The sequence below is a fragment of the Papaver somniferum genome, chromosome 2, assembly GCF_003573695.1.
Source record: "Papaver somniferum cultivar HN1 chromosome 2, ASM357369v1, whole genome shotgun sequence".
NCBI lineage: Eukaryota > Viridiplantae > Streptophyta > Magnoliopsida > Ranunculales > Papaveraceae > Papaver > Papaver somniferum.
In genome coordinates, this window is record NC_039359.1 from 216,314,392 (window position 1) to 216,327,872 (window position 13,481).

At 38.1% G+C, this 13,481-nt stretch overlaps 1 protein-coding gene and 2 pseudogenes across 1 annotated transcript; 2 read left to right on the top strand and 1 right to left on the bottom strand.

Moving 5' to 3' along the window:
* The first annotated feature begins 2,947 nt into the window (after positions 1–2,947).
* Positions 2,948–4,667, top strand: LOC113350516 (annotated as a pseudogene).
* Positions 4,668–4,670: 3 nt separating this feature from the next.
* On the bottom strand, positions 4,671–5,748 carry LOC113350517 (annotated as a pseudogene).
* A 1,117-nt stretch (positions 5,749–6,865) lies between these two features.
* Positions 6,866–8,663, top strand: LOC113350515 (UPF0481 protein At3g47200-like). Its single transcript, XM_026594664.1, has 2 exons — positions 6,866–7,619; positions 7,712–8,663. The coding sequence occupies exons 1-2, from the start codon at positions 6,930–6,932 to the stop codon at positions 8,480–8,482; spliced, it is 1,461 nt and encodes a 486-aa protein (XP_026450449.1). The 5' UTR covers positions 6,866–6,929; the 3' UTR covers positions 8,483–8,663.
* Positions 8,664–13,481: the final 4,818 nt, after the last annotated feature.

Genomic DNA, 13,481 nt, shown 5'->3' on the forward strand with positions numbered 1-13,481 from the left:
TTTAAGAGACACTTGAAGTGATATGTTTCATTTGATTTTTAAGTAATTATGTGAGTGCATACCTTACTTATTTTTTGGCTTCAAATGCTCACATGTAAATGATTGTGGCAGGTGAAAATTCACTTACTTGAGAAAGTTTTTATTTTCCAATGAAATAAAATTTGCGGGAGATTAATCGATGTGTGGAGCAATGAGGTTGTTGATTTCTTTGTTGATGCGCAAAGAATGAAAAATGGTTTATAACCAATTGAGCTTTAAAAGCAATTGAGGTATGTTTGATGAACTATTTGTAGTAATTGTAGTGATCAAATAATGGCATTCTCAATTTATTCTAAATTGATTGTTCAATCTTAGAATAAATTTTAGGGAAACAAGATATTGAGAATTATTGTGTATGACAATAAACATGTGACTCATATAAGTTTGGAACTTATGATATGTAATTTTATACGAACCCAAAATCGAAATAATTAGAGACCTAGTCAAAACAAATGTGAATATCAACTCTCACCAAGAAATGAAGATAATATTGATTATGAGATTTTGCAATTCTTGCATGGCATTGCAAGGATATCAAATGTTATTAGCAATGCTTTTCAAGCTTAGTTAATGCGAATTGTGGATACGGTGAAAGGTTGGTATATATTGGTGTTTTACACCATGTTTGTTTTGATAGGTTATGGTTCAAAAGTGGAACCTAATCGTTTTGAAAGAAATTGGTGTTGAGATATACTCACATCACTAGGATTTTCGGTATTGGTATGATCTCAAAGTTTACTTTGGGAAGAAATCTTGTTAAAGATGTTGTAGATGGTGGATTTTCGACAAGGGCTAAAATCGTAAACTCATAATTATACGAAGTTCTAATCCAGCAATCAGACGTGAGTATTGAGACACGGGTCACTCATCGAATTCTCAACGGAGAGTACTTTCTCTCAGAGTACATGTAGATATGTAGTCTCACGACTGGACAACGGCATATATCATGAATACTGAACACTTTTAGTGATTATTTCTATATAGTATCACGAGATGGACGGCTCCTAGACAGCTTGCTGTGCGAGTACAGAGCGAAAACGTCTTCAGGAACAAACAACGAGTTTACCCTGACTATATAAAGGATATGACTTACCGACAAGCACATATCGGGATAATTAATGCTCCTAGACAGCTTGCTCTGCTAGTATAGAGCCACAAAGTTAATTATTCCTAATTAAGATTAATTCTGCTGACATTCACTACTGAATTCCCAGAATAATCTATTATTGCTCATATTCCATGGTCGAAACCACGACTGGTCCCATGGAATGGAAATAACAATTGCTCCTATTCCATGGTCGAATCCACGACTGGTCCCATGGAATGGCAATGAACAATTGTTCTGATTCTATGATCGAATCCACGGCTTGATATCATAGAATAACAATAACTATATTATCTCATTACTCCGATTTCATGATCGAATACACAACTGGTCTCATAAACGGTAATAGATAAATCTTAATTACTCCGATTCTATGGTCGAATCTACGATCCCATGGAATGGTAATGCTCACTTTATTATTCTGAATTCGTAGTTGAATCCTCAGCTGATCCTATGAATTAATAATAAACATCTTATTACTCATTTTTGTGAATTATTCTCCACTGAATTCCACAATTAGTAATAAATAATCAACAACCGGGCGTCTGAGCTACCTATAAGTAAGCCCCGATTCAAACGGTGAAGGTGTATTCAACGACGATACACTAACAGTCACCGCACGAACGAGTATTTCAAAATACAACGAAACGATGAACCTATGCAAAATAGGGAAGAAAATAATAAATAATTAAAAATATTGACCAGGGTGCTGGGAGCACAGACACACGACCGATCGATCGTGTCGTGGTCAATCACACGTCAGTTTTATATTTTTAATGCATTTTTATTATTTTCCATGATTTATGAAACTCCACGGTTTCATGATATTCTCTTTCATCCACCAGCTGGTAAAAATCTAAGAGTTTCAACACCAACCAGGAAATACCCCACTTGTTGTTTTCTTAGATTTTTCCTGGACCATGTGAAAAGATAAGGTTAAACCATACTCATCCAAACAGCTGGCCTCTGTGTTTATTTGTAACGTCGGCAACTTCAGGAATCATCCAGTAAAACAGAAGAACATGGTAACTACATAGTCACAAGATCGAGGATCAAAAAAATATGCCTTCATCTGAAATCCAATTCATTTTCGTCCCGATTCGTCTCTATCTTTAAACATGCCTTCCTTGTGTGGAAATTTGAAGCAACGTTTCACTAGAATGTGTTTAGAGTCTTTAGACTCTTAGACTACACTCATCCAAACAGCCTTGTGCTACAAGCTCAACTCCACAGTGTAATAATGCTGAACTCAAGAATGAACTAATAATAATAGTGCAAGACGTAATGTAAATATTGGGAGGATTTTGGTTTCTGTCTACAGGGAGAATATAGGCTATATAGGATTTTGGTTTGCCTCCTCCTATAATCTCTATGTCTTGAATAAGGTTATAAGGCGCGTGAAAAATGCCAAATGTTAGTGTTCTTTCCTTTTGTATCAAGTTATACTTGTAAGAATGTTAAGTTTCCAAAGTAAAATTGTTCCATTCATTTCTTTTGGTTGATCATAAAATATTGAAGAGTGTCTATCTGTATATGCACCATTCTTTTCTGCAGATAACTTAATTTTATATAAAAAAGCAAACACTTTTTATATATATGCACCATTCGTTTTTGGCTTTTTTGCGGTATATACTTATATCACTGAGGAGAGCTTAGGTATAGTTTGAGTATGATATCAAAATAGCTGTCCGTTGATGCATATTTTTTACGTAAATTGTACGGCAATGTTTTGTCCGTTAGACAACCTATTTAAGACCCCTTGTCTCTCAATGTGAACATTGCTATTAATATCACTAGTTCTGATTTTAGGATTGTGCAATTAGTTCGATAGTTTAAGAGAATAAAATGACTATTTCATCGACTAATTCTCGACTAGTTGTGTCATTCGGCGAAATGCTTATAGATTTTGTTCCTGAGATTGCCGGTGTTTCTCTAGCAGATACAAGGACTTTCGTCAAGGCTGCTGGTGGTGCTCCTGCTAATGTTGCTTGTGCCATTGCCAGACTTGATGGTACCTCCGCTTTCATGGGCAAGGTTAATTTCATCTTTCACTCTCACTCTCACTTTTCTCTATTCTCCTTAGCTTTAATATGTAAATGAACAGGTAGGAAACGATGAGTTCGGGAAGATGCTTGTCGATATATTGAAACAGAACGGCGTAAATAGTGACGGAGTGTGTTTTGACGATGATGCCAGAACGGGTTTGGCGTTTGTAACATTAACAAAGGGTGGTGAAAGGGGGTTATGTTTTACAGGAATCCTAGTGCAGATATGATGTTCAGAGAATCTGAACTAAACACCAGACAGATAAAGCAAGCAAAGATCTTTCATTATGGTTCCATAAGTTAGATATCAGAGCCATGTCGTTCCACTCATTTGGCTGCCATGAAAATAGCTAAACAAGCCGGTGCACTACTCTCATACGATCCGAATCTTCGGTTGCCACTATGGCCGTCAGCCGAGAGTGCTAAAGAAGCCATTATGAGCATTTGGAAAGAAGCTGATATTATCAAGGTTTATGAAGTGATCACCATATTAATTACTTATTATCATATCATAAATGGACTCGTTAAGCTAGCTTAACATATATAGACTTATGCATGAATGTTTCACCTGTAGGTTAGCGACAACGAAGTCTAGTTTCTTATGGAAAACGGAGATCCATTAAACGAAGATGATATTCTCAAAACATTCTGGTTTGACGGCTTGAAATTGCTGGTTGTCACCTAAGGAAAGGACGGTGTTACATACTACACCAAGGTTTTACACTTCTCATTTACCCTATTATCCTGAACCGCCTGGATGTTGGACCTATCGGCCTCCCTTGCTTGACGCGTTACCAATCTTTCAATTTTTGGAAGTTGTACGTAGTTAATAAGTTTGTGTTGATCGATTGGCATTTTATGTGTAGAAATTCAAAGGAGGCAAAGTGAAAGGCTATTCACTTAAGAAAGTTGATACACAGGAGCTGGTGATGCATTCATGGGGGCACTTCTTCACTCAATTGCCCAAGACCCTTCTCTCATTGAGGCAATCCTTTGTTCATACATTTCCATTTTAACGAAAAAACTAGCTCGAATAATTTCCCAAACAATTCTTTTAATATGGGTTACTTGCGTATTTTGATTAGGACGAAGATAAACCAAGGAAGACGCTTACGTTAGCTAGTTCATACGGAGCATTGTCAACAACATAGAAAGGAGCAATTCCTTCTCTTCCTAAGATGTCGACGGCTCTTGAATTCATTGCAAACGATGGCATTATGAAAGAGCCATTGCTAACTCGTATATTTAATTACTGTCGAATGCTTTTGGATGGCTCAAGGCTCGCAAAGAAATATAGCTAGTAATCTAGCTAGTAGTATCATACTAGCTATCATTCGTTGTATTGAACTAAATAAATATTTTCTTATTTTATTTAATTTACCAACCAGATTCTTAGCAGGGTGCAACAATTATTACATTGCAGTAGCTTGTAAAGAACTCATCACAGGGTCAATTATGATTGTGCAATGCAGATCAATTTGTGAAACCCAGATGAAGAGATTTATTATGATGAAATGAACTCAAATTACAAAAAAAAATGGCATAAAATTTAGAGGTGTCAGAAGTTATCTCAATTACATAAGTAACAACAATGTATTTGAATAACCAGGTAATTAATGAATCGACATTTTTCATAGAATGTACACTTAGTTTCCGGGGGCAAAATTTGTGGCGAAAGCCCAAGCGTTGTTGCTAACAGGATCAGCAAGATGGTCAGCCAAGTTTTCTAGAGGTCCTTTACCAGTAACAATCGCCTGAACAAAGTATCCAAACATGGAAAACATTGCTAATCTTCCGTTCTTGATTTCTTTCACTTTCAACTCAGCAAAAGCCTCTGGGTCGTCAGCAAGTCCAAGAGGGTCGAAACTTCCACCGGGGTAAAGTGGGTCGACAATCTCACCAAGAGGTCCACCGGCAACACGGTAACCTTCAACTGCACCCATCAAGATAACTTGTGTAGCCCAAATGGCCAAAATGCTTTGAGCATGTACTAAGCTTGAGTTACCCAAGTAGTCCAATCCTCCCTCACTGAAGATTTGTGCTCCGGCTTTGAACCAAACGGCTTCACCGAATTTAACGCCATTACGTGAGAGCAATTCAGGGAAGATGCATCCTAGAGCTCCGAGCATAGCCCATCTACAGTGAATCACTTCAAGCTCACGGTTTTGGCGAAAGTTTCAGGATCAGCAGAAAGTCCGGCAGTGTCCCAACCATAATCACCAGGGAATTCACCGTTGAGATACGATGGAGCCTCGCCTGAGAAGGGACCCAAGTACTTAACTCTGTCGGGACCGTACCATGGGCTGTCAGATGAAACTGCGGGTTTGGATGATTTAGCAGGCTTTGCCACTGTCTTTTTCTGGAAGAGCATGGTGATTCTTCCTTCACCCTTTGGAACGGATGGTGTTACTTTCACTGCCTTTCCGGCAAGAGAGGGAGAAGAGAGAGCCATTGTTGAAGCAGCCATTGAAGGATGTGACTGAAATAAGATCTAGAAAGAAGCAGTGAAAGGAAATGAAGGATGAGTTTGTGTTTTCAGACTGTTGATGCTTGGTTGTATTAAAGGGAGCATGCATCAAACGGCAACTTTATCTACGGATATCTGTATCCACATTGTAATTGGCTAATGAACTTCCATGGCTCTGCTCAACGGTTGAACAGTAGCAACCCTTCCATCCACAAGTTTGTGAAAATCAAATAATTTTAACACCAGCAAGGGAAAATCAACCGTTAGCTTATCTAGAGATATCTGTATCCATATTGTGATTGGCTAATAAAGTTCCATGGCTATGCTCAATTGCTGAAGAGTTTGCACTCTCTCATCCACTAGCTTATAGAAATCTATAAGTTTTAACATCAGCCAGGGAATAATACCCCCAGTTGTTGGTTGTCTGAGATTTTGTTTAGATAAATCTTTCAAATTGTGTTTGTTGTAGTCTCTGAGGATCGAACCCCAGACCATTTGTCAAAAATGTGTTCATTAGTGATGTATATCCGTGCTAGATCGGCCAGTTAAAAGATATTCGGGCTGATGAGGCCAACCATGACTCACCAGACAGATATAATAGCAATATTTAGGGTTTTTCAATTTACTGAAGTTTTTAAAAGGTTAACCAACCGCAGCATGGAGACTCTTCCCATAGATATTTAGAAAGTGTAAACTACGGAGAAACCCATCTTCTATCGGGGAAGCGTTATACATGCATAACTTGGGAAGAGAAAATCCTAAACGAAATTCTCACAAGAGGCCAGTCGAGTTAAGTGCCTGTAAAAGTTTGTTGACTGTCCACACATTGAACTAACCATTATCCATTACAAGATATTACCTTGATTTCCTAATATTCGCCATGCATGTACTTGCTTTAGGCATCTACAGAAACGCAAAAGCTCTTTATTTATTGTCCATATATATAGGATTTTGCTGTACCTTAATGTTGCTTTTTCTTTTTCCAAAGCCTCTTTGGAAGGGAAAGCATTACTATTGCTTCCTAGTTCCGTTTTCACGTTTTAAAAAAAAAAAAGAAACAAAAAGCACTTGGAATGATTTAAGACTCTCTCAATTGGCATGTGAACATACTAAAGAAGCGTCTCCCCGCGAAATGGAACCCGATTCGACATATAGATAATACCTAGTCTTTTGTCCTTTTACCTCACTCATCAGTTTTAGATATTATTAAATTACGTGCTGCCGGTCTTTGTCGTCCTCGTCGATATCATTTTCTTGTTATCATCATTCGACCATGTCGTCCTCGGTATCAGCCTATGATCAAGTTAGTGGTCATGAAGCTGATGAGCATCATCACGAAAGCAGTAGCCGCAGTAGTAAATGGATAATCGATGTGAAAGAAAACCTAGATAAGCTGGAAGAATGGAGGAAACTGGATCACTGGATGAAGAAATGCATTTACGAGATACCGGCATGTGTCAAAGATCTGAACAAGAAAGCTTTCAAGGCTCAAGCGGTGTCTTTCGGCCCCTTCCACCATGGGGATGATCACTTGATTCCGATGGAGGAACACAAGCATAGAGCACTCCTCCAATTCGTTAAAAGATCAAATAAACCCATTGAGTCATACATGGACGCACTTCATCGGGTTGGTAAGAACCTCATAGACTCTTATGATTGGCTTGATGAAGCAACAAATAATGATTACCGAGATCAACACGGCAACTACACTGACAAGTTCTTGGAGCTCATGATGCTGGATGGCTCATTCATGCTCGAAATTTTACGAACAGCCACACGAATTATTGATGATTATGCTTCTAATGACCCAATCTTTAGTTATCATTGTAAACTAAACTTAATGCCTTATATTAGGAGAGATATGCTTCTGCTCCAAAACCAACTCCCAATGCTTCTTCTGGACACCTTACTCAATGTTGAAGATAGTGGAGCCGGAAATACTAATGGAGACCACGAACCGAAGGTACGTAATAGCGTCACTACAGTATATATTCCTCCAATTTTCTGGTATTCATTTGTAACTTCTAATTGATTTTACTACTCCTTGATAAACAGAACGAGGAGTACCTAAACAGTATCATAATTAGGTTCTTTACCCCAAACAGACCTACCCATATCGTTGGCAGATGTCGACATGTACTAGACGTATATAGGAAAAACCTTCTTCAAGAGCCACACAATAAACCTCATAAACCACATGGTCACGGACTTCACGGTAAAAATGGTCACAGTGAATACAGTTTTGATATCATCCGTTCAGCAAGGGAGCTTTACGAGGCTGGCATACATCTCCAGACTAGTAAGACCTTGAGTCTCAAAGACATCTCCTTTTCTGGTGGAGTTCTCCGACTACCGATGATTGTGGTGGATGACACAACTGAATCCACTTTTTTGAACCTAATGGCCTACGAAAGGTTCCATGATGGAGAAGGAAATGATGTTACTGCTTGCATCTTTTTCATGGCCAACATCATCGATTCGGCCAAAGATGTTACTCTCCTCCACTCTAAAGGGATACTACAGAATGCGCTTGGGAGTGACAAGGCAGCTGCGAAGCTGTTCGACGAGCTGTCCATGTATGTGGCACCTGATCCTGATAGTAGGCTAGGCAAGCTGCACCAGGAGGTGAATGATTATTGTGAGAGGAGGAGGAATAAATGGCGTGCTAACCTTATTCAAACCTACTTTAGGAGCCCGTGGACTATTATTTCTCTTGTCGCGGCTATTGTCCTAATGGCACTCACCTTTGCTCAGACAATATACACCTTATATCCTTATTATCACCCTCGTGATGCACCACCTCCTCCTCCATCCAGACTTGGTTAGTAACCTTATTCTTTTTTAATTTCTTAAACCATATTTTTGTGTGTTTTTGTGTGTGAATTACCCAGTTATAATGAGCTTCTTGATCGATGTTTCATTTAAAGTTATCAGTTTTAGTTGGTGATTTGTGATTTGCTTGAGATATATTGAATGAATTGAATTGTATTCTTCTTGTTTTTTAAAATTCCGATGAAAGATATACTTGGTCCAGAGATCTAACACCAACTTGTGAATTCCATGCCTAAGCATAACTGCACATATGTGCTTGGTTTTTTTTGGGAAAGACGATTTATGGAAGAAAAAACACATTTCTATGGACTCATTTGCCCAAGGTAAAAACATACCAGCGCCATCAAAATCCAAGTGACGAGCTTCTATAAGCTCCTTCATGGTTGATGAACCATGGTAACAACATTGAAAATAGTAGGCACCATTTCACGTGAACTTTCAACTCCTCCTTGGAATAGCATACCGATGAAAAAGATAGTTGAGATACGAATTATTATTTTTGCTGCATTCAGGTTATCAAAACAAATTCTGGCACACAATTGGAATAACATAGACACAATTCGAATAACATGGGTTGCCAAGATTTAGTAAGTTATATACATAAGTGATGGTGTAGCCCTGGTTAAAATGTACAATCGTCTGATTCACGATTCAGATGAGAAAAAAATACTACGAGGTGTACCTCTGAACTAACAGAATCATCATCAACTCGGTCAGTTCATTACAAGTCATGAGTTCACCTCTCTCGGGCGTGCTTCTACTTTGACCAAAGTTTTAGATTCATTCATACACTATATATGCACGTCGCTCTAACCAAATTTCACGATTTTACACTTCGACTCAGATTCACAAACATTGAAAGTGATATCAAACTGAGATATGGTAAGATTAATTAAGTTGAAAGAAGGGTTCTATTATTGAAAGATAATCAAAAGCAATTAGAATTACAGACTTCATATTAAGCTATAACTGTAACGTAACCAACTGATCACAAAGCCATCATTAGAATGCTTTCGATTACAACAAGATAAAAAAGAAATCATATGAGCAGTGATATGATCTCATCAACTCCTTGCTTTATTTTGAAATTGTAGATAATAAGTAACTCGCAGATATCAAGAGACCCCTCCAAGTATTATCCATACCTTTTATTTAGTGATTGTACTTATAAATATATATATATATATATATAAGAGCAGTAGCACATGTTGCTGCTGCAGCAGTAGTGGTGGTATACGTGCTTAACGTGTTGGCATATTATTTGGTGAACAAACGTTGGGGACATTTGTAAGTGAAATACAAGAACCGCTTGATGAATCTTGAGGTGGCATACAAGGAAGCTTCCTAATATCTGAAAGTGAAAGACAAGGCATTGCAGGTAGGCTACATGAAACGGAATCAACATTTGGGAGAGCTACACAGTCGGTAGAATATCCTTGTGCCATCGTTAAGCAATTAATGGAAGAAATCTTTTTCTTCGACAGACATGGGAAAGTTTCGGTAGGAGTTGGAATAGTAGCGGTACTGTTTGTTTCGGTAGGTGGAATTGTTTCAGGAGTAGTAGTAGTAGTAGTGGTACTGTTGGTATCGGAAGTTGGAGTTGTATTAGGAGTAGTAGTACTACTATTGGTATCGGAAGTTGGAGTTGTATTAGGAGCACTAGTACTGTTTGTATCGGTTGTGGGAATTATAGGACAGCTCGTACCTGTAGTAGTAGTACTGTTTGTATCCGTGATAGGACAGCTTGTACCTGTAGTAGGAATAGTATCAGTAGTACTGTTTGTTTCAGTAGTAGGGCAACTTGCATCGATAGTAGTAGTGGCAGTATTACCTGAATCTTGAACTGCTTTCCCAAAATGAGAACGCGCTACCGCAATGTTGGTGGAGGAAAATGTTGATGATCAGACACAAGACAGATGGAAATAGTTGCGAAGAACCCATGGTTATTTCGTTTAGGTTAGATAGAAAAAAGGGATTTGTGGGATGATGAGTTTTGGCTTCTTTAACACTTATTTATATAGGCAATTGCAATGGTTTAGGATTTAACTATTGGACCTAGCTGTTGACATGTAAATGTTAAGGGACCATCTCTAATTACTGATTGATGTGCGAGCAATTTAATAAATATGCACAAAAATGTAATAGGGATTGTTACTGGTGTAGTTAACTAATATCATATCTATGCAATCTGTCAGTTCTATTTCTCATTTCTAACATACATCCAAGAAGATACTTAATGCCAATAATATTCAAGGTAAATTGACTATCTATCTAGCTAATGAACACTGTTTAATTGGGGGTCATGAAAAATAATTGGGGACCAGGTCACAATTTATACCCACACCAAATATATGGGGCTTCTAAAATGATGGTGAAATAACTATTTTATCCTTGTCCAATATCTAATCCTAAAATCCTATTACTAATTGAGTGAGGCCCCAATTTTTTTTCAAACAAAATTCTTCTTTTTGTCCTCCTCTCCCCTTCTCCCTGGTCGTCCATTTTCTCCATTAATGAGTGGAGGAGAATTTTTTTTTCTTCAAACGACTCATCGCGTAATCGTCGATTAATTTTAATCGACGATTAACTTCTTCTACAAACATGGTTCGTACAAAGCAGACCGCTAGAAAGGCAAATCAAATATCTAATCTCGTCGATTCTGTTAATGCAGCGAAGGCGCATTCGCGACTGAGCAATAAATCAAATCAGCCGGAAAAATCAAATCATCCGGAGAAGAAAATGGCTCCAATCAGAAGGTATGTCCACTAAACCCCCCAACTCTAACTTGGGTTTGAGTTTAATTTGATGTTCTACTGAAAAATTAGGGTTTGAATCGGAAAAATTAGATTCTCAGAACTCGAGTCGTTAATGACGAGGGTTGTTTGGTTCACGATTTTTCCTTTGCATGTTAGAATTTTGAGAAATCGTCAACCATTAGGGTGGCGGAGAAAACGATCTCTGGTGTAGTTAAAATTTTCTAGGTTAGAATCGTTAACCATTTTTTATTTCTTAACGATTTTTGATCTGCACGTGAAGTTCATCAAAAATCGTTAACCATTAGTAATATGTGAAAACGACTCTAGTGTGGTTGTGTGCTAGATTCTTTAGACGACCATTTTTATTCATCAACGACTCTATGATATGCCAAACCATATCTCTGTCCCAAATAATGAAGAGTCGTGCACATAAATTATACTGGTTAACGATTCTCGTTTGATGATTAAATTAGGAAGTTAACGAGTCAGTAACAAACATATGTAGCTCCTCTGTCAAAAAATTGGAAGGCTCGTTAAGGAATCACGCTTCAATCGTCAAGCATAAATTGAGAATCGTTAACAAAGTACATGTAGTCGTTTGTATTTCTAAGGGTCGTTTCTTTTGATACTTTTTTCTGACGACCGTTTGATATTTTGTTGTCTTTGGCCTATAGTAGCAAGAATAAAAAAGAGAAGCTTTCCATGGTAACTCCTCCATCCAGACCTCCCCGCAACAGAAAATACCTAAATGTCGGTCTATTTTGAGGAAAAACACCGAGTGAGGTAGTCTTACTTATCCGCGAACCCAGAGACCCATGTGATGATTCGTCAGAATTTTCATGTTCATCCTCTCATGTTTTATCTGCAACTGGAAGCGAAGAAGAAGAAGTCTCAAAACATGCGAAATTCCTTTAGGAGGTGAATATGTTGCTTATGAGGATGATGATGATGGTAATGGCGGTGATGATGGGAATGGTGGTAATCGTGGAAATGAGGAGGCAGATATTGAGGAAGAGGAGGATGAAGGTGATGATGATGATGATGAGGATGAGGATGGAAATGGTGGTGCTAGCGGTGATGAAGAGAGGGATGAGGATGATGGTAATGATGGAAATGGTAAGGAAAGAACTGATGGTAGTAGTGGTGATGATGATGAGGAGGAGGAGGAGATTCAGGAGGATGAGGAGGTTGAGGCGCAACCACATCCACAACCACAACCTAAGAAGAAAGTTCCAAATGCACCCAGCGCGCGACACATTCCACCCACGCGTTTGCAGCTTACTCGTCTTAGCAATGGAAAAGACGGAGGTGAACCTAAAGACGGCGGCAAAGTTCTATTTGGATATGATAGCTCGTGGGCCCGTACCATCAACGAGACAATTGTAACATTCTCAACTTTGTTTTTCATATAATTTGTTGATATTTAATTTCTTATATTTTAATTTTATTTGTTTGTCTTTCGTAGGATCATAAGAATGCCACGCGTCTTTTTAGACACCAATCTTCTTATGCAAAGATGGAAAAATGGCCCCTAAAAGGTGAATGTGCAAGAGTGAAATTATGGGGATTCATCTTTTAATAGAGTCATCAATCTGCTAAAATGACAATTGACGACTCTTTCCTAACAAAAAATGTAAAACAAGGGTCGTCAACATGTAAAATTTAACAATACCGACACTTTAAGAAAAGTTGACGACTCTCCATGTAAACTAACGACTCTTGAAAAATATATATACACCATTCTGCTCGGTTTCCTTCTAGAGTCGATCGATTATATATGGCAAACTTGTTAGAGCGTTGCTCGGTCGAACTCGCATGTGTTGCTATCTCAAGCATGTTTGGCAATGTTAGTGATCAAAACTATAAGTCTTGATCATCATGGAAATCATCATGCAAGACGAAGGACTACTCAAGGAACTGGTGGATCTTCATCGACTAAAAGGTATGTGGAGACTTGAACTTATCTGTCACTCAAAAGTCTATCTACTCTATCTCCTACTCTTGAGACAAAAATCGTATTGATATATAAACTTTCATTATACACATTTTCTATTTCGAGCCGAGTATAACTCGCATATCTATTTCTAGAAATATGTGTTAGTAAGCTTTCGCTTTAGCCAAATTCATCTTTACCTAGTGACGAATGTCATGTTATGTTTCAATCACTTTGGAAATTGCTCTGACGTAAAATGGTCTGTGAATAACTGCTATATAACGTCCTCTGAGAATGTTTCAAT